This window comes from Microcaecilia unicolor, chromosome 7 (genome assembly GCF_901765095.1).
Source record: "Microcaecilia unicolor chromosome 7, aMicUni1.1, whole genome shotgun sequence".
Classification (NCBI taxonomy): Eukaryota; Metazoa; Chordata; class Amphibia; order Gymnophiona; family Siphonopidae; genus Microcaecilia; species Microcaecilia unicolor.
The window spans coordinates 191878113-191900323 of record NC_044037.1 but is presented as its reverse complement, the minus strand read 5'-3'; the positions used below and the strand labels follow the sequence as shown (position 1 = coordinate 191900323).

At 41.5% G+C, this 22211-nt stretch overlaps 1 protein-coding gene across 1 annotated transcript in view; it reads right to left on the bottom strand.

Moving 5' to 3' along the window:
* The window catches only part of ERBB4 (erb-b2 receptor tyrosine kinase 4), a 1861028-nt gene that overhangs the window by 317704 nt on the left and 1521113 nt on the right, over window positions 1-22211 (bottom strand). Inside the window, exons 18-19 of the mRNA XM_030209189.1 lie at window positions 16587-16709; window positions 3279-3377 (exon numbers count right to left, since the gene is read on the bottom strand). Of these exons, the coding sequence (XP_030065049.1) occupies window positions 3279-3377; window positions 16587-16709 (222 nt within the window). The remainder of the gene's footprint in view (window positions 1-3278; window positions 3378-16586; window positions 16710-22211) is intronic.

Here is a 22211-nt window from a genome sequence, read left to right as displayed (position 1 = left end):
AGATGCAATGAGATTTTAACTCTGGCTTGAGGCTTCCCTTATTCTCAGCCTGCAGTGCTAACCATTTAGCTACCCTCTACTTCTCCTACTTTGTATGATCCAGTATGGTTCTAGCCATTGACACTAACCCCACTATATGAGTCTCAACTGATTGTTACACACTGTACTGGATAGTTACCTTATGTCACCTAAATTTCTGAGAATTCCATTAAAAATGTTATAATATGACTGCAGCAGGTTCACTGCACTGCAATGCAATGCGATGACCAATGTGAATGCAAGCAATAAAAGGACAAATGAAAGACAATTACATGGATAATAAAGGCAGATTTATGCAGGCAGACAAACCACTAAGAGGTAAAGGGACAAAATGAATAGCCAGTATTCAAATACTACATGACAGAAAACGACCAATATATAAAAATCATGCAGTGAAATCATATTTTTTCAGGTTGTTCATCAATTCAGACTCTCAAAGGTGAATGCATTTGTAATTTGAGACACATAATCTTTGCACAAGCTGGAGGGCTTCAATGATCAGAAAACATATGCAAAATAATGCTACTATGCCTGCACGGGATAAAGTAAATAATGAATTCTTCCTTGAGGTTTCATTTCAAATAATTTAATGAGACTGACTACCAGCTATTCATTTAGAATATATGATTTATATTTCTACTCCAGCTACAGGGGACCATCAGTGCCTGTGGTACAGCAGGTATAGCCCTAATCTGGTGTTCCCTCAAATGGGAATGCTATAACTATTACTTCAACCTAGTTTTTGCTACAGTTTCAGCTTTAAATTTATTGTAGATAATCTGACATATGCCAATGTCCCACTAAATATTTTTGTTCGTCCTCTATAAAACTACCTCTGCAATGAGCAGGCCAAAATATTATCATTTAATGTTCATTACTAATTTTCTGCACTACCTTTTTTGTCGAGCAAGTCAAAGCAGTTCACAAAATATTAAAAACAGAGAAAGTGAGAGGAACTCCATTAGTGATAGGGAAGAAATACATCCACACTCAGCAGAAACAGTCAAACAAGATTACATTCATTGCCTTAACTAGCAAAGCTCTATTCCCAGCTCCATCAAATGTTTGCTCAAACAGATGCATTTTTAATGCATATTTCATTCCCTTACCTGTTTGTAGTTTCTGTTTGTCTCTTTGTCCTGTGTACTATTACAGCATGTTTGTGAAGACTGCTTGGAGAGTGAGTGGATAGAGGGTGTGGCAGGAGAGTTTGTACTGGGTCAGAGAGAGCTTGTATTGTGGCTCTGCTGTCGGTGGTGGGACAGTGAGTGTCAGCTTGTGTTTGTTGCTGCTGTGTTTCACCAAGTTGGTAGGGAGAGGTGAGCACTGGTGGCACTGCATTGCACCTGTCGTGTGGGGAAATGGAGGCACTAAATGCACAGATGGCGTACATGTTGGAGGAAGAGGGGAGGCACCACAGGAGGTACTCATGCCCCAGAGTTTTCAGTAGGGTTACCATATGGCTCCAGAAAAAGGAGGACACATTGATCCAGTCCGAGTTTTGCTTCCATTGAAAGCAATGGAAGTAAAACCCAGACTGGCTCAATCTGTCCTCCTTTTTCTGGAGCCATATGGTAACTCTAGAGATGCTGGACTGGGGTTACCATATGGCTCCAGAAAAAAGAGGACAGATTGAGCCAGTCTGGGTTTTACTTCCATTGCTTTCAATGGAAGCAAAACCCGGACTGGATCAATGTGTCCTCCTTTTTCTGGAGCCATATGGTAACCCTAGCTTTCAGGCCCCATAGCAGTTTCCTAGACCTCACTGACCTGCAGTGTCTCACTAGGTATTGCTTTGATAGGACTGCCATTCAGCACCTTTGTGACCAGCTCAAACCCCTCCTGCAGCCCAGGACCATTCTTTCTACACCTAAAGATCACTGCTTCTCTATCTTTTCCGGCCACTGGGAGTTTCCAGTCTGTCCTATCTGTGAACACAAGTCTCACCCAGGCTTCCATTTCTAACTGCCTCACCCAGTTCCTTGATGCCTTCCTTACCCATACCTCTGAGTACATGAGTAATGGAGAGGGATAGGGGGAGGGGATGGGAGAGATAGAGGAAGAAGTAGTTGTGTCTGGGTTTGGGGGCTCGAAGGGGTAGGGAAAACTGAAAAGGTAAAACACAAATGAGGCAGGTGAGGGTGAAAATGTTCCGACTACAGCACACTGACAAAGGTAACAGGTGCTCAAAAACTCTCAGCTATCTCTCCCAACAACGCTCTCACCACTCTCCAACTGCACAAAATCACTAATGGGTCTAAAGACGACTTCCCCCTTACCCTGGTCGCTTTTATTTCAGGTCTAACTAAAGATGCCCATGTTCCCACTCATGCAAAACCATTTCATTAGCCGTTCTATGCTAGAGGCGCCCATCTCATAATGCTGCCCATAACACGCCCCTAACATGCCCCCTGTGGGAACGACCATAGCTGGGCGTCCTCGCGCCGAGGATGCCCTTACGGCCCTGTTTTGATTATTGGATTTGGGCAACCTTCTTTCACGAGGATGCCGATGTGCCTTTTGTGTCGCTTTTTGGATGCCCTTCTATTTCGAAAATGAGCCTGTAAGACACCCATGGGAATATAATGGGCATCTTATGATTTAGCACACACTAAATCCATTAGTGCACCTTAATAAAAGGAACATTAAGCCCTATAATAAAGGGGGGAGGCCAGAGACATTCTTGTTACAGTTTTTATATTTAAATGATGAATGTGCATTTTCAGCATTAACCAGCTAAATTTATTTGAATAAGTTTGGTCACGCAAATTGTAGCTGTAAAGCTAGACAAACATGCTATTTGCCATGCACAATAAATAGCCTTAGCATGCACATTGCGCTTTAGGGTATATGTCCCAATTGATATAATAAAATATTTTCTTTTGAAATGTTATAACCTGGTGGTGCTTCCCTTTATGCAGATTTACATATATTTATAAAATGTTAACAATTGCAACCTACTGTAATCTTGTCTCTATTAAGCAGGAGAGCTATTAATTTCATCATATCTACTGGCTTTGGACATTTTTGAATGGCATAATCTATAGAGAAGGAAAGTTCCCATAAACTGATACACTTTTTTCATTCCACCCTCATAAAAATAAGCACAGGAGTTCCATATAAGCAAAGTTTCACCCTATAGGTAGTTAATTCAATAATAATTTTTTTTCTTCACTACATTAGACTAGCATGATAGAATATGAAAATAAATCATCAGAGGATGGAAGTACTTGACTTACGTCCATGAACTCTGCATTGGCTTTAGGGCCAGTTGTCTCATTAAGAATTTTAATGGCCACTGGAATCTTCACAGTCTCTCCTTCAGGAACCCAAATACCCTAAAAAAGAGAGAAAATGTTAAGGGTAAGCTGCATACTATAGACCAAAGAGGATATCCAGGAAAGCACATTTATTTCTCAGTTTTTCATCTTTAGTATACAATACAAAAATTGCAATAATACAAAAAAGAGTATATGGTCCAAGAAAAAAATTATTTTTTTTTCAACGATGCTGTATATAATGAAAAGAGGAGACTATACCATGTGTTATGTGCCCCTTAACATATGTTAAAAAGCTATAATGTAAGTTGCAGTGCTGCACCCAGTATTTTTTAGGTCACCATGGATACATGGTAATAAGATATAAAGCAAGCAACGAGATATAAAGCATGCAAGTAATGAGATATAAAGCACTGTCATGTAAATCCTATAACTCATCTTGCGGCGAATACCACAAGCTGGGATATAGCTGGCAAAATAACCCCAGCCAAAAGCTGGGGTTGTTTTACTATCTCGGGAGCATCGGGCTTCAAAGCTTAAACAAAACTGACCATACCAAACCCATCAATAAAACTAGGTTCCAAATTGACATCGGTATTTCATTATTGCATCTTAGAAAAGGCTCGCTGAAAAAGGTATTCTTTTAATGTTTTATGAAATATTGTAATACTGATCTCAAATTAACTGGTAAGGAATTCCAAACAGTTGGCCCTGCTATAGAAAAAAACTCCTGGGCACAAGTCTCAGAAGGGCACATATGATGCAAAGATGGAAAGTCCAGCAATAAATGGGGAGGTCTATAGGGCAACGATTCTATCAATTGGCAACTCATTTTAGGCACCATAAAGGGCTGCCCTTACCCAAAAAATCAAACAGAAGGAGGTATTCTGCAGGCTAGCTAAATATGAAGGGGGTCTTTGGGATGCAAAGGGAAGTGGATTGTTGGGTGGGTAAATATGTTAATGAGTGAGTGGGTGGGTAGGTGGATGGAGATGTGCTAGTGGGTTATGGGTGGGTAATCAGGACTTTTATACACCCAAGTCAGTATCCTTATAACTAGGGAATTCCAGGGCAAAGAGGGGCATTTTCGATATGACGTCTAAGTCTGACTTTGGACATTTTGCAAAAAAACATCCAAAATCTGAATAGGAAAGAAGGTCATTTTCAAAAAAGAAAAACATCTATCTTTTGTTTTCAAAAATACTGTTTTGAACAACATTTGTGATTTGGATGTTTTGTTTTGTTTTGGTCCATTTTGAAAAAAAAAAAACGTCCAAGTGCAAAACGTACAAAATCAAGCCATTGGGATATAGGAGGAGCCAGCATTTTTAGTAGATTGGTCCCCCTGACATCCCAGGAAAGCAGTAGAGCACCCTAGGTGGCACTGCAGGGGTACTCCCAGGTACACATCTGACCATTGCTCCCTTACCTTGTGTGCTGAGCCCCCCCAAAACCCACCCCAAAACCCACTACCCCCAACTGTACACCACCACCATAGCCCTTACAGGTGAAGGGGGCACCTATATGTGGGTACAGTGGGTTTCTGGTGAGTTTTGAAGGGCTCACAGTTTCCTCCACAAGTGTAACAGGTAGGAAGAGGTAGGAGCCTGGGTCCACCTGTCTGCAGTGCACTGCACCCAACACTAGACTACTCCAGGGACCTGCATGCTGTTCTAATGGACCTGAGTATAACTTCTGAGGCTGGCATAGAAGTTGGTAAGTAATATTTTTCATCACATTTTTGGGGGGGGGTGGGGGGTGGGAGGGGGTTAGTGACAACTGGGGGAATAAGGGGAGGTCATTCCTGATTCCCTCCAGTGGTCATCTGGTTATTTAGGGCACCTTTTTGTGTCTTATTTGTAATAAAAACAGGTCTAGCTCCTGGACGGTTTTGTTTTGTTCCATTATGACTGAAAAACATCTAAGCCTTAGGAATGCCCAAGTTCCACCCTGAACACACCCCTGGCACTCCCCCTTGAGATTTGGACGCACTTCTGGCGGACTTCAGAGAAAAAACATCTAAAAATAGGTTTCAGAAATGCTTATTTGGACGTTTTTGTGAGAAAACTGTCCAAATACAGACTTATGCCACTTTTTGGATGTTTTTCTCTTTTGAAATCGAGCATAAAGGTCTCTCTGATGTGAGTGTCCTGAGGAGCTAGTCTCTGACTCAGGGGTGCTAGGGCTGGCGTTCTCTGATTTGGTATTCATGAGGTAATGCCCCTCTGAGTGCAGGGGTTCCCACCCATGGATCCATGCCCTTGTGTCCCAAACTTGAGGAGTGCAGGTATTTTCCTGCATTGGAAGTAATCCCATATGCAGGCCATTTTCATGCATTAGCATGAGCTGTGGGATAAAACTAGTGTACGTTGTTTGAATGCAAAAAATCTCTCCCTACAATGGAAGAAATTTAAGTGCACAAAAACGTGTTCTAGAATGGGAATAATAATGTGGGCATATTATTACATCAGCTCCTAAGGGGGCAATTCTACAACTGGGTGCCTCAATTCATGTGCCCCGAGGATGGGAGGTGAAAGCCTATTCTGTTATAGAACAATAGCATAACCTGCACCTTTTGTATTTATGCATTTATTGGTATACCAGCCATAGAGAGTAACTGCAGTCATATAAATACAGCAGAGATGTATTACAGTATTCTGTGAGTTGCATGCATAAGTGGAAGCCCCACCCATGCTTGACCCTTGACTGCACTCCCTATATTTATGTGCTGTGCCACTTTAAAGAAAAGCACTTAGGCACCCTGCTAGAACTTATGCACATAAATGTACATTTACCCTTAATAACGGTAATATTCTCTAGATTTAAGCAGCAAAGAGCACATATGAACATAAGAATAGTCATACTGGGTCAGACCAATGGTCCATCTAGCCCTGTATCCTGTATCCAACAGTGGGCAATCCAGGTTACAAATACCTTGCAGAAACCCAAATAGTAGCAACATTCCATGCTACCAATCCTAGGGCAAGAAGTGGCTTCCTCCATGACTATGGACTTTTCCTCCAGGAACTTGTCCAAACCTTTTTTAAACCCAGATATGCTAACTGCTGTTATCACATCCTCTGGCAGCGAGTTCCAGAGATTAAGAATTCTTTGAGCGAAAAAATATTTTCTCCTATTTGCTTTAAAAGTGTGTTCATGTAATTTCATTGAGGCCGATATTCAGACCGTGGGAGTTATACTGTCTAACTCCCATGGTCAGCACTAAAACTGGATATTTAATGCTGGACCATTTCCAGTGACTGGAATTGAATATCTGGTTTATTTTTGAGCATTTTAAAGATAACCGGCCAAGTCTTCACCCCTTCCTGGTGATGATTATCAAGAATCTCAAGAAGTATTTTACCTATGAGGTGCAGGTTTTGAATGATAAAAATGTATGGTGACGATTCTGTGCAAGTAATTACCAGTGCACGACACGTGTGAGACCCTTTATCCGCACTATGTCTATGCGGTTGGATGATGGCTGGAACCAAATCCAGTTCAATCTGTCTGACTTCACCCGGTGGTCTTATGGCACAAACTACAAAGAGACTCTATGTGTACAGATTCATGCAAACTACAGGATTTGCAGGGTGTATTTCTCTGACAGGCTGTACTCTGAAGATAAGCTTCCGGCAGAGTTCAAGCTCTGTATACTTATCCATATATCTTTAAACTGGAGAAAGATATATCACGTTTTTATGTGGCCAAATATGGCTGTGAAATCAGCTATCTGCTAGTTGCTAACTAGGGATATTTAGTGGGGGATAGCCAGTTATCCCCTGCAGATTATTGGCAGATAGCCAATTAAGTGCTATTTAACTGGTCAACAGCCATTCTGGCTGGTTAAATAGCGTTGATTACTGGGGGGATTGAGTGTCCCCTGGTCTTTGTACTTTATGAAAGAGTGACAAATTGATTAACTTCTACTCGTTCTACACCACTTAGGATTTTGTAGACCTCAATCATATCTCCCCTCAGCCATCTCTTATCCAAGCTGAAGAGCCCTAACCTCTTTAGATGAAAGGAGTTCCAACCCTTTTATCATTTTGGTCGCTCTTCTTTGAACTTGTTCTAATTCCGCTATATCTTTTTTGAGATATGGCGAGCAGAATTGAACGCAATACTCAAGGTGAGGTTGCACAATAGAGCGATACAGAGGCACTATAATATTCTTGGTCTTATTTTGCATCCCTTTTCTAATAATTCCTAGCATCCTGTTTGCTTTTTTGGCCACCGCTGCACACTAGGCAGAAGATTTCAGCGTATTGTCCTCAATGACATCTAGATGTCTTTCTTGACTGCTGACTCCTAAGGTGGATCCTAGCATCAGGTAACTATGATTTGGATTATTCTTCCCAATGTGCATTACTTTGCATTTGTCCACATTAAATTTAATCTGCCATTTGGATGCCCAGTATTCCAGTTTCCTAAGGTCTTCTTGCAATTTTTCACAATTTGCATGTATTTTGAGAACTTTGAATAGTTTTGTGTCATCTGCAAATTTAATCACCTCACTCATTGTTCCATTTTCTAGATCATTTATAAATATGTGGTCATTCAATTATATAGTATTACCATTTAAGGGGGGATTATATATATGGTGCTGAAAAAATGCACTTAGTGCTATTCTATAAACTTTCCCTGAAGTTAGGCATGGTTTATAGAATACACATAGCACCGTCCCCATGGTTAAAATGTAGGCATGGACATTTATGCCAACCAAAACCTGGTAAAAATGCCCATGCCTAATTTAAGGGCAGATCTGGCATATTCTTCTACAGTGTACATAAATATTTTGGAACGCCTATGACCTGCCCATATCCCTCCTCCCATGGCCACAGCGCTTATGAGATTCCCACAGTAGAATTTACGTACACCACTTTACAGAATATGCTTATCAAGTTGTGCATGTAAATTCTAATTAGTGCCAATTAGTGCAGATAATTGCTTGTTAGTGGCCAATTATAGGTGCTGATTGGCTTGTTAACCAATTAATTTGCACGTGCAATTTGGCTGCGTGGCCAAAATTACGTACACAACTTTAGTCGCCATATATAGTAATCCCCCCAAAGTGCATTTCTGAACCATTATGTAATATAAACAATCAAGCTTTTTAGGACATTACTAATTTCCTAAATGCAAGCAGAAAGTAATAATTATATATAGTTACTATATAGCATGTTTGAAATGAATCTATTTAACATAGTTACTTTCTAGCACTGATTACAGTTATTTCAACTAAATAAGAGCCTATTTTAGACAACAATGACAAAAAAGATAATACATGGTTTTTGCTTCTCAAAATGCAGTCCTAATGTTTCCTCCCTACCTGAAATAACAACCGCAGCATGATTTTTGGTTAGATGTATTACTGTGACATTGCCTCGCATGGTGTTTTCTCTGATTAAACATCTTTCTGAATGAAAGCATATGTGCTTCTGTTATTTATTCTGCTCATCAGATGCGCTCATTTTCACCGAGTGCCTTGTAATAACAAGAACTAAATAGCTCAAACTGTACATTTCAGTGGTTATACTATGCCAAGATCAGTGATCTGAAAGAATTAAAATATTTTCTGGAGGGACGTGAAGTGAATATTGCTAGAATTCTTTACTTTTTTTTCAAACTATTCAAACCAGTGGAGAACTAATAACACTTCCTGTAACTCAGCTAATTTGTGGATCCGGATTTTAGTAAAATATAAAGGCAAAGCTCCTTCGAGCAGGGACTGTCCTTCTTTGTTAAACTGTACAGCGCTGTGTAACCCTAGTAGCGCTCTAGAAATGTTAAGTAGTAGTAGTAGTACTGTCATGCTTCTTGGCAGAAAATACTTAAAACGTCAATTTGAGGTTAACAATGCTCTGGATTATCTCCTCGAAAATGTTGGGGCTGATATTAAGCCTGCCTGGTCACCAAGAATAAAAAAGCACCAAATACTCAGTGCCAGAATCCGGATACCGGCTGGTGCTGAAGATCTGGAAATTAGCACTGACTGGTAGTGCTAACTGGTTAGCGATGATATTCAGACTGCTAATCAGATAGCTAATTGGATAAAATTAGGGCAGCTGTTTTGCTGTTCTATCATAATTCAGTTTGTAGGGATGGACATTCATTTGAAAAGATATGGGCAATGTTACATGTCATTACGAAACAAAAACAGGCATAAAAAACAATTAAAAAGTTCTGTACTGAAAGATAATTTAGGGGTCCTTTATGAAGCTGCAGTAAAAGGGGGCCTGCGCTGGAATTGGCGCATGTTTTTGACACACGCTGAGGCCCCCTTTTACCGCAGCAGGTAAAAGGCAGGTTTCTCTTTTCTTAAAGAAATGGTTGTGCGGCAAGTAAACCACTTGCACAGCCATTTCAGGAGGAGCACTTACCACCACCCATTGAGGTGGCAGTAAGGGCTCCCAAGCTAACCCAGTGGTAACCGGGCAGCCCATGGCACTGCCCGATTAACGCACTATAAAAATTGAAATATTTTTGCAGCACTGGAAATGGTGCGTGCTGGGGAAGGGAACTACTGCCTGGCTGCTGAGATAGCCTGGCGGTACTTCCCTTTTAGCAAGCAGTAAGCCTGCATTGGGCTTACTGCCACTTCATAAAAGGGCCCCTACGTGACTCATAGGAAACTGGAGAATACTGAGAATTATAATCGTAGGCTGAACCTAAGGTTCTTAAATTTTCCAGACTCCCCTGGAATATCACCTCTTGATTTATTTATTATTTATTTATAACACTTATACCCCGCGCTTTCCCACTTATTAGCAGGTTCAATGTGGCTTACATAATATAACAGGTTTACAAGATAACACAGATTGGATAACAGCTGTAATATAGTGTATGAAGAGGTGGACAACAAAATGTGGATGAATAAGATGGGTAAGGGAGGAAGAAGGTGGAGGTAGGGAGTGGGAAGAGGGTGTATATTGGGATAGTGTGTTGTTGATTAAGGAATAATGAATAATGAGGGTTGGAAGAGGTACATAAGTAATGCCACACTGGGAAAAGACCAAGGGTCATCGAGCCCAGCATCCTGTCCATGACAGTGGCCAATCCAAGCCAAGGGCACCTGGCGAGCTTCCCAAATGTACAAACATTCTATACATGTTATTCCTGGAATTGTGGATTTTTCCCAAGTCCATTTAGTAGCAGTTTATGGACTTGTCCTTTAGGAAACCGTCTAACCCCCTTTTAAACTCTGCCAAGCTAACCACCTTCACCACGTTCTCCGGCAACGAATTTCAGAGTTTAATTATGTGTTGGGTGAAGAAAAATTCTCTCCGATTTGTTTTACATTTACTACACTGTAGTTTCATCGCATGCCCCCTAGTCCTAGTATTTTTGGAAAGCGTGAACAGATGCTTCACATCCACCTGTTCCACTCCACTCATTATTTTGTATACCTCTATCATGTCTCCCCTCAGCCGTCTCTTCTCCAAGCTGAAAAGCCCTAGCCTCCTTAGCCTTTCTTCATAGGGAAGTCGTCCCATCCCCGTTATCATTTTGGTCGCCCTTAGTCCTAGTATTTTTGGAAAGCGTGAACAGATGCTTCACATCCACCTGTTCCACTCCACTCATTATTTTGTATACCTCTATCATGTCTCCCCTCAGCCGTCTCTTCTCCAAGCTGAAAAGCCCTAGCCTCCTTAGCCTTTCTTCATAGGGAAGTCGTCCCATCCCCGTTATCATTTTGGTCGCCCTTCGCCCTTCGTTAGGTAATTTAAGAATTACCTAACCTCGGTTTTGAAATATTCCCCTGAAGCTATTCCTCTAGTTAACAAAATTTATTATGGGGCTATTTTGCAAAGGCGCAGTAGGCTCTATGTGCATGAAGCATGCACCAAAATAAGACTATTGCAAGGCTAGAGTGGCTTCCTGGTGGTAATTTCAGCTTTGGTGTGTGCCCATACCTCTGGGACAAATTATTTTTTTTTTATTTCCTACCATGCACAGCATTTCCCATGTTAATCATCAGTTGGCACATGCTGACCAGTCACCACGCATGTAGCATATGAGCCCTTACCACTAGATCAATGGCTGGTGTTAAGGGCTCAGGCCGTATATAGGTGTGCGTTGGTTTCAATTTTACCACAGGCCCTTTTCCTGGCCCATTGAAAAAAAAACTTTTTCCCCAGACACGGTAAAACCTGGCCCAGCATGCACCAAAAACATGCACCCACACTACAGCAGGCAACTTTTTGTCATGGCTTAGTAGAAGTACCCCTATGTGCCTATAACTATATGAAAATCTCAGGGAGAAATGGAGAATGGACGGACCCAAGGTATTTATCTGGTTAGCAGCACCGGCCAAGTAAGTTGAAGATTCAGGTTTTAGTCTTGGTTTTAGTCTCAATTATAGACTGCAGCATTAGATTTTTGGTGCACGGTTGTGTCTCGTGCATAGCTGCCTGTTCATTTTACATATTGCTCTTATTTGAATAATTCATGTTATATACAAAAAGGACTCCTGAGGAAGACTTATTTGCCGAAACACAACCTATGTAGGGTCCATCTGTATAGCATATGTTTTATAAGATTAAGACTACGCATCTGATAGATTATTATATGTACTGATGAACTTTATTTGAGATTATGTATTTGTGAATCCTCCAGGAACAGACGTTTTGTGGTCAATTCCACTCCTTTTTTGTTTTTACTATTGTACTTACCAGCTGAAACAGTATCATGCATTACCTTCCAATTTTAATAATCTCTGTACAAAACTAACACCATACAGAAAAATGTGGCACTGTTACCACAGTCATATTAAAGACAACACAGCCATAACACTGCTCTGTTTTGCTTATCAAGTTTCTAGGGGTGGGCATTCGTGAGTGTGCATTTGTTTCATATAGGCATATAAAAATGCTGCCTGTAAATTACTCGTACACAGATATTTATTTATTAGGCTTGCAATTTATATATGCAAGAATTTAAGAATGTGTATGCATTCATTCATAGGTATAAGTTAAAGAAAGACAAAAAATGGTCAGAAATTGAGAAACATTTGTTTTAAATGAGCATAAGCCAAGTATTTTGGGGGCCATACACACCTTATGCTACACAATACAATGTAAAAGGGATGGTTAATGTAGGGAAACGTACCCTCTACTCCCCAAAACAGATTGACCCCCCCCCCCCTAATTACAGTTGATCAAAGACAGGCTTCTGGGCCTATGATCTCCCCACCACCACCACTATTCTTACCCCAGCCCTTTACTTACACTTTTCTATGTGCTTCTGAGTCATCACTGGCAGTAGGCAGCCAGATTCCTTTCTGTCAACCATGACAGCAGAACTTAAATAATACCCATGATTGCAGTGCATAAATACATGCATAAATCATCATTTACACATGTATGTGCTAACATCTAGGTGCGGGCATTTACAACAGTTTTAGGGTTAGTATAATTCAGTACAGTTCCCTAAAGTTAAGCAGTGGGATGCTGCATGCTAATCTAATTCTGTAAAATCTGCCAAAAATTGTGCATGCAAATTTAGGTGCATGCACTTTAATTAAATGACAAGCTAATTAGTGCCACTAATTGGCTTTTTAACGTGCAGTTATTGGCACTAATTAAATGTAAATGAAATTTATGTGTGTAAATTTAGGTGCGAGATCCACACCTAAACTTTACGAGTGATTCAAAAAGGGGGTGTGGAAATGGGAGGGTCATGGGTGTAACAGGGTATTCCTAAAATCAACGTGCGTTGCTACAGAATAACGGGGATACACATCTAATGTAGGTGCATACATTTGCACTACCTTTCAGATGGTGCAAAAGGGTGTGCCTGAAGTTAGGTGTGATTTCTGGGCATAAGCACTATTCTATAAACTGTGCCTAACTTTATGTGCGGCTTATAGAATCGCCAGTGGCATAGCTACTGGTGGACCTGGGTGGGCACAGGCTCACCCAGTCTAGGCTCAGGTCCACCCAGCTGAAGCACCACACTGCTGTCTTCTCCCTCTCCTACTCGGCTTCCCGGCATCTGCGCTCTGGTCTCTGAACCCCATCTCTCTCCAGTGTCAGTACAGGCATCCTCGACGCCTTCAGCAATTCATTCTTACTGTTTGCGCCGGCCCCACAGGCTTCCATCTGCCGCATTCCGCCAGACAGGAAACAGGCAATGATGTTAGCAAGGGTGGGACACAGCAGATGGAAGCCTGCAGGGCTGGCACAAGCAGCAAGAATGAATCGCTATAGGTGCCGAAGATACCTGTACTGACACTGGGGAGGGACGGAATTCAGAGACAGGAGCACAGATGCCGGGATGCCATAGAAGAGAGGGAGAAGATGTTGGGTAGGTGAAAAATCCCTCTATATTCTTAAAAAAATATCTCCGGGAAGATATTTGTGGTGTGGTGTGGTGTGGTTGGAGGAAGGGAGAGGGGACACGTGTGCATGGGAGGGCCCATCCAATTTACCTCTGGGCCCATCCAAAATACTGAGTCTGGCTACACCCAGTGGTGTGCTGGTAAATTTTTAACAACAGGCTCTCTCCCCAGTCCACCTCTGCACCCCCCCATCCACTTCTGCGCCCCCATCTACCTCTGCACGCCCCCCCCCCAAAAAAAAAAAAATTGCAGAGCTGGCTATTCCCAGGGAGAGAGTTAGCTGGTAAAATTTTAACAACAGGCTCTCTCTCCGGGCATAGCCAGCCCTGCAATTTGGGTGGGGGGGGGGGGGACAACACATTTCTCTCCCCCTCTAACGGTGCAGGCACACTACACATACGCTTATTTATTCAATATCACAATTCTTCATGTACAGCCACAAAACAACCTTTTAGAGTGGATAGTGTCAATGAGCTCCTTCTATTACCGACCAGACAGAGATGAGTTTTTCGTTTTCGCATAGTATAAGTTATCACAAGAAAAAAATATAACAAAACCAATATGGGCTGCATTAGGGGCATATATAGCCCATTTATCATGTATAAACAAAAGAAATCTGCATGAAACAAAATATTTATTTTGACTAATAAAACCACTTCCCCCTGAAACATGTTCAAAACAGAATAATCCATTTGTGTAAAAAGGTAAACTTCTACAAAACAGATGAAGATCTGATTCCATGTGTGCCCCAATGAAAGGAGAGTTTAATTCTACTTCCATTTAATTTCAATACATTCCATCAACTTTATAACACCAGGCTTCCCATGGTAGATTACAACAACAACAACAACAACAGTAAGACGAACCCAGGCATCAGGAAACAGGATATCCTCACTGAAATTTAGCCATTCATGCCCATTGCCATTGCCCTTTCTCTCCCATCCAGAGTAATGTTCTTTGTTATAATTATTATTAAGCTATCTTGCCCCCCCCCCCCCCCCGTCCTTCCTTTCCTTGCTGCTCTTGTCAAACTTGCAGAAAATGCAATGAAATATTAGATTGTGCTGCGGCCCACGGGGCCTAATTACCTGGTCCGACGAGGAGGACGATGATAGACTGGTGGCTGGCAGGGGTGGTGGAGGAGGACTGTGCACTAGCAGGATGCAGAAGAGAAGGAGGCGCTACTAGCTTGTGCGGTCGGCCGCGACCTGGGACGGACAGAGGAGCCGAACACCTGCTGCAGGAGCCGTTACAGTCTTGGCACGCAGGGTGCCGCACGGGGAGGAAGGCGTCGTGATGTAAAAGATGGGCGGGACTCGACCAGAGAGGCGGAGAGCGAGCGAGTGGAGCTGGGAGGAGCCGCTACTACAGTAGGAAGGGCGCACTCGCGAGGCGGAGAGAGAGCAAGAGGACTGAGGAGCCGCTGGGAGGAGACAAGTGAGCCGCAGAGGTAAGGCGCGGACAGAGCAGATTCAGCAGAAGTTATTGGTTTGCACCCGGCCGGTCCGCCCCCCTCCCCACCCTGTCCTCAGTACGCCACAGGAACCAGTCCAATGCAACACGAGGAGGCAGGGCTGCCACCAATATCAGGTGACAGCTGGTGTGTGCGGGGTGGGCATGCGTGCCTCCAGCCAGGGAAAAAGAAAACTTTGTCCCGTCCCTCAGCTGAACAACCGGCTCGCAAAATTCTTCAGAAATTAACAACCGGCTCTGCAGAGCCGGTGCTGGCTACACCTCTGAGAATTGCACTTTTTTTGGTACCATATATAGAATCTAGCCCTAAGCACAAATCTTTATTGACAATTATCCATGCAATTGTCATTATCGAATACTAGTGTAAGTCAGTATTTACACGCCAACAGTTAGGTGTGACCGTTTACACTATGTCAACAACTGATGTAAAGGCCCATGACTAAATGCTGCAGTTGCATGTGTAACTGTCAGTATTCTACAAGCTTAGGTCCCTGTTTACTAAGCCGCACTGTAGGCACGCTATCGTTTTTAGCACATGCTAAAAATTAGCATGCACTAATACTAGAGACACCCATAGGAATATATATTTACTAAGGCGTGCGCTAAAAACACTAGCACACCTTAGTAAACAGGGCCTTTACCTCCCCGGATTCTATATATGGAGCCTAGATTCATGCAGAGATAAGCACGTAACTTAATTGGCTGAGCAAGATAATCAATGTTTTTAACAGCACTTGACAAGCAATAATAAGCGCTGATTGGCAATAATTACAAGTTATACGTGGAAATCACTAAGCTTATTCTATAAAGAACTGCGCCTAAATTGCAAAGCGCAAGGTTCAAAATAAACGTGTGTAGCTGAAAATGGGCGTGTTTATGGGCGTATTTATGGGTGTTCCAAAACTTCTGCGTGTAATTACAGAATAAGGGTCAGTGCGCCTAAATCAACTCACATGGATTTACACCAGGTTTTTACTGGCGTAAATGGAATGTGCATAGATTTAGACGCTGCAGTATTGATAAGGCATATTTTATATACTGTGCCTAAATTTTATAGAATAGACGTATGTTTACGCAGATTTTTTAGGCGCCATATATAAACTCTGCTTATACTGGTATGCTTGTTTTGCTTATGCTGGTTTGCTGAAATCCAAGGCCTGTTTAGTAGTCCCTCCAAGGAGCCATCTCCAATGTTTTTCTAGTTCTGAGTACCTTTTGAAGTTGAACTGAAAATACAACTTCAGAAGTGATTCTAAGATAAAAACAAATGTTCCTGATGGAGCAGGATGAGAAAGTACTTGAGTCATTTCACTTGGAATCTACAGGTAAACCACAATTTGAACCTGTATTTGGGTGGCAGCTGGGATTGTAATCCATAGCATTGTTTGTCTTTTTTTTTAACCTGTACCTCATTGCTCTTATTCACATGTTATAAATTAAGTATAATCTCCTACCTTATAGACAGTTCCAAAGGCACCAGAGCCAAGGACCTTGATACGTTTTAGGTCTGTTTCTTTGAGGATGCGCAGTTGTGCCTGGTTGGGGGCTGTGCCACTTGGGGTCAAGGGCTCCACCAACTACAATACAAAACACAATCAGATTAAAAACAGAAAACAGTGCAAAACATACTATTTGTTATACTATACACAAGGCACTAAGGGGCCCTTTTACTAAAGGGTTGCCATGCGGCAACCCGGAACTACCACTGGCCCAACACGTCTGCTGCAGTAGTTACGCCTTGAGTGCATGCCATTTCTGGTGCTCTGGAAATTTTTTCCATAATTATTAGCGTGGCGCTAACCTGGTTACCATCCTGATTACTGCCAGGTTACCATAGAAGCCCTTACCATCATATCAATGAGTAGTGATAAGTGCTCCTCCCACATGGCCACACAGTAAATACAATTTTACCACATGCCAATATAAATTTTTGACCTTTTTTACCCACTGCGGTAAAAAGGGCCTAGGCGTGCGACAAAAACGGACACATCTGCTACTGCAGGTCCCTTTTTACCACAGCTTGGTAAAAGGACCCCAAAAAAGATACATTAAGCTTAAGTATATTATAGACTACTATAAATTATGTGAGGTCGTTACAGCAGCAATGGGCACATTTTCAACAACTTAAGCCAGTGGTTCCCACCCCTTGTCCTGGAGGCACCCCAGCCACTTAGGTTTTCAGTATATCCACAATGAATATTCAGGAGAGTGATTTGCATGCAGTGGAGGCAGTACATGCAGGCAGTGAAGATCTCTTCATGAATATTCATTGCAGGTATCCTGAAAACCTGACTGGCTGGGGTGCCTCCAGGATAAGGTTTGGAAACTACTGACATAAGCTATTAGGTCATTTCTGAGGCACTGTCCTAAACTGTGTAAGCAGGTCTAGAGTCCACAGGTTGCTGATCCTGAGGCATTCATACCAGTTCTCAGAGAGAATTTGAGATAAAAATTAAAATATTCCAAGACGCTGAAAATATAATATCATTTTTGGAAGGGAGTTATAAATTAGTTTGGATACACACTATAGCACACATACACAACATACCACTGAAGCATGTCACATTACACAAATTAATTTTTGTACTCGGTAATGACAAAATAACTACATTTGAGCACATAGTGCTACTGATCTACAGTAATTCATCAACTCTCTTGGTTCTATGAACTGTATGTTGTGTGCAGCAGGCAGTTTAGAATTAAGCTGCACAATTTGTAACTATATGGACACCTTAATGGATCTCTGCTATACACATTTTCAAGTAAACATCCATGTTCATCTTTGGCAATTAATATTAAAGTCCATGGTTCATGTACAAATGAAATATATAAGTGCAATTTCTTCCCAGCTCTAAACATGCCCCCAGGAATAGCCCAGCTGAAAGTATCTATTACAAAAGAATGAATGCATTTTTACCCAGAAAAAAGGAGCTGTTGGCAGAGTGGCAGGTGTGACCTAGAAGACATGAAACGAAAAAATTGTGCAAAAGAAGGCAAACCAAGCAACTTACCGACTACTTAAACAAATTCTCAATACTACATGAATCACAATCAGGATTCCGATCCAACCACAGCATCGAAACAGTACTAATTACTCTCCTAACCAAATTCAAACAAACAATTGCAACTGGCAACAGTGTACTTCTCCTACAATTTGACATGTCCAGCGCGTTCGACATGGTCAGCCACAAAATACTACTGAACATCCTAGAATACTTCGGGATTGGAGGAAGCGTACTTAGATGGATCAATGGCTTCCTAACTGCAAGAACATACCAAGTGATATTAAATTCGAATACATCATCATCATGGAAACCTGAATGTGGAGTACCACAAGGATCACTGCTCTCCCCAACCCTTTTTAACCTAATGATGGCTCCTCTGACCAAATCACTATCCAACCAAGGCCTCAATCCTTACATTTATGCAGATGATGTCACGATCTACATCCCGTTCAAACATGATCTAAAAGAAATCGCAAATGAAATCAAACACAGCCTCCAAATAATGAATTCATGGGCGGATGCATTCCAACTCAAGCTCAATGCAGAAAAAACTCAATGTCTCATCCTCTCCTCACAATATAACACGAACAAACCCACCACAATAAGCACCCCAGAATACACCCTTCCGGTTTCGGACAACCTGAAAATTCTCGGAGTTACAATAGACCAAAATCTCACACTACAAAGCCATGCGAAAAACACAACAAAGAAAATGTTCCACTCAATGTGGAAACTCAAAAGAGTAAAACCTTTGTTCCCAAGGGAATTATTCCGCAGCCTAGTACAATCAATGGTGTTATGCCACCTAGATTACTGCAATGCCATTTATGCCGGATGCAAAGAACAAATCATTAAGAAACTCCAAACTGCCCAAAACACAGCAGCCAGACTCATATTTGGAAAAACGAAATACAAAAGCGCCAAACTATTAAGAGAAAAACTACACTGGCTCCCACTAAAAGAACGAATTGTGTTCAAAATCTGTACCCTGGTCCATAAAATCGTTTGCGGTGAAGCCCCAATCTATATGTCAGACCTCATAGACCTGCCAACCCGGAACACAAAAAGGTCAGCACACACATTCTTGAATCTACACTACCCCAGTTGCAAAGGACTTAAATGCAAATCAACATATGCATCCAGCTTCTCCTACATAAGCACGCAACTATGAAACACACTACCAAATGTTATAAAAACAATGCATGACCTAACAATCTTCCGAAAACTACTGAAAACCAACCTGTTCAAAAAAGCATACCACAATGATCCATCCTAAATACTTGAAATGAAACTTCACCAAAACTAGACAAAACGGAACTGTCTACACTTGACTGCTTCATTTACGCAGCCACTAATGAATGCTACACACTACTCACTACCACTCTACTTCTTATGCAAGATATGAACTTTCTATATCTGACTGTCTAACTTAATCTATAGCCTACTCAATCATTTATGAACTTAATGCAAAACTACTTTGTAATTTACCTTATCATTTATGAATTCTAGTGCAATATCGCTTTATATTTCTCAACCCGAAAATGGTGATCACCACTCCGGCACAATGTAAGCCACATTGAGTCTGCAAATAGGTGGGAAAATGTGGGATTCAAATGCAACAAATAATAAACCAGTTTGAGAAATCTGGTGAGCCACACATAAAATCTTAATGGATATGCAGAAGGGAAGGGAAATGTGACTTGATATACAGCCTTTCTGAGGTGTTTGCAACTACATTCAAAGCGGTTTACATATATTCAGGTACTTATTTTGTAGCAGGGGCAATGGAGGGTTAAGTGACTTGCCCAGAGTCACAAGGAGCTGCAATGGAAATCGAACTCAGTTCCCCAGTATCAAAGTCCACTGCACTAACCACTAGGCTACTCCTCCAACTATGTCCAACTATGAGCAGAGGAGAAACACTATCAAACTGCTTAACTCTGTAAATAAATTTCACAGCAGAATTTTGAGGGATCCTTTTACTAAGGTGCGCTGAAAAGTAGTCTGTGCCAGTGTAGACGTGTGTATTGGATGCGCACAGGTTCATTTTTCAGTGCATCTGCAAAAAAGGTCTTTTTTGGCCGAAAATGGATGTGTGGCAAAATGAAAATTGGGCGCATCCATTTTGGGCCTGAGACCGTAAAACCACCCACTACTTAGTGGTAAGGTCTCATGCGTTAACCATGTGGTAATCGTCAGCACGCATAAAATGTGGATTACAGCCCGGTTTGTGCCGCGCATCGGAAAATTTCTGGCACGCCTACTGGACACGCGTACAAAATGAAATTACCACCCGGGCCACGCGGTAGCCGGGCGCTAGTTGCAAATTGGCACACATTGGCCATGTGTAGGCGCCTATGCGGCTTAGTCAAAGGACCCCTATTAACTATAATCTTAGCTGATATTCAGGTAATCATAGAGAAGAGAATTACAGGAATCATATGTGATATTACTCGGGATAAATAAGTGAACAGATGGAGAATCAAAGAATGAAATGGGTGGCTGAAATTTACATTAATGCATGAAAACATTTTTGCATCAAATTTGAAATGTGACCACGTTAATTCCATGAATTTTAATCAATTTGGTTAAGCGGATTTGAGTCCCCTGTATTTCAGACAAACATACAGTAAGATAGGTGCACTTCACGAAGGATACAGTATGGGGCCTTTTACTAAGGCGTGATCACGTTTTTAGCGTGTGCTTAATGTTAGAGACGCCTATAGGAATACATTGGTGTCTCTAACGTCTAGCACACGCCTATTTTTAGCGCACACTAAAAACGTGAGCACACCTTAGTAAAAGACCCCCTATTTTAATAGTTTTGGAAATATTTAATTTCAGCATACTGGTGGTAAGCCAACCTTAAGCAATTATATTTAATTTGGAACAAACATCAGAGATAACAAGATCTGTTCGAAACTGAAGAGTGCATAGCAGTTGGAATTATTTATTTATTTATTTATTATCTCTTTTATACCCCACATTTTCCCAACTGTGTCAGGCCCAATGTGGCTTACGTTGCACCGCAAAGGCGGCTGCCAATACAGTAAATTAAGCTAATACATCATTAAACCTGCATAAGAAATAAAGGAGAGGGTGGGAAAGGATAGAAAGGAACAGGAAACAAGGGGAGAGAAGGGAAGGGTGGATGAGTCCAAAATTGTCATTATATTGATGTGAATCAAGAGGTGGAGACAAATGCTGAATCTTTGGGGTAGGCTTTTCTAAATAACAAAAGTCTTAAGAGATTTCCTGAAATGTAGATGATTGTGAATTGTTTTTATAGCTTTTGGTAAGGAGTTCCATAATTGTGAGCTGATGGAAGGAGAAGGATGAAGCATATGTGGAATTATACTTTATATTTATGCAGATGATATTCAAGTGACTGTATAAACATTACCTATGAGACTGAGATGGATCCAGGGTTTGGGTGAGTTTAAGGGAGAACTGAATATATATATATATATATATATATATATATACTGTATATATATATATTTTTTTTTTTTTACAAGCATATGAAAGGGCTTGATAGAAATTATTTTTTTAGATAACTTTGGAGTTGTGATGGCCCTTTGATTGATGGAGGTTATTTAGAAGGAGCATGTAATTATGATCATGGTGTGTGAAAGACCCTATCCACCTTATAATCGAAAGAGAAAAACGCCTATATCCCGACCTAAATCGGGAGATGGACGTCTTTCTCTCGCGGGTGCCCAAATCGGTATAATCGAAAACCGATTTTGGGCGTCTTCAACTGCACTCCATCGCGGGAATTAATAAAGTTGATGGGGGCGTGTTGGAGGCGTGGTGAAGGCGGGACTGGGGCGTAGTTATCGGCCGAGCAGAGATGGGCGTCTTTAGGTGATAATCAGGAAAAAAAAAAAAAGGCGTTTTTACTGCGATTTTGGGTCACTTTTTTTTTACCCTTTTTTTCACGAACAAGTCCCAAAAAAGTGCCCCAACTGACCAGATGACCACTGGAGGGAATTGGGAATCACCTGCCCTGACTCCCCCAGTGGTCACTAACTCCCTCACACCAAAAGAAACCCACTTTACAAACTTTTTTGT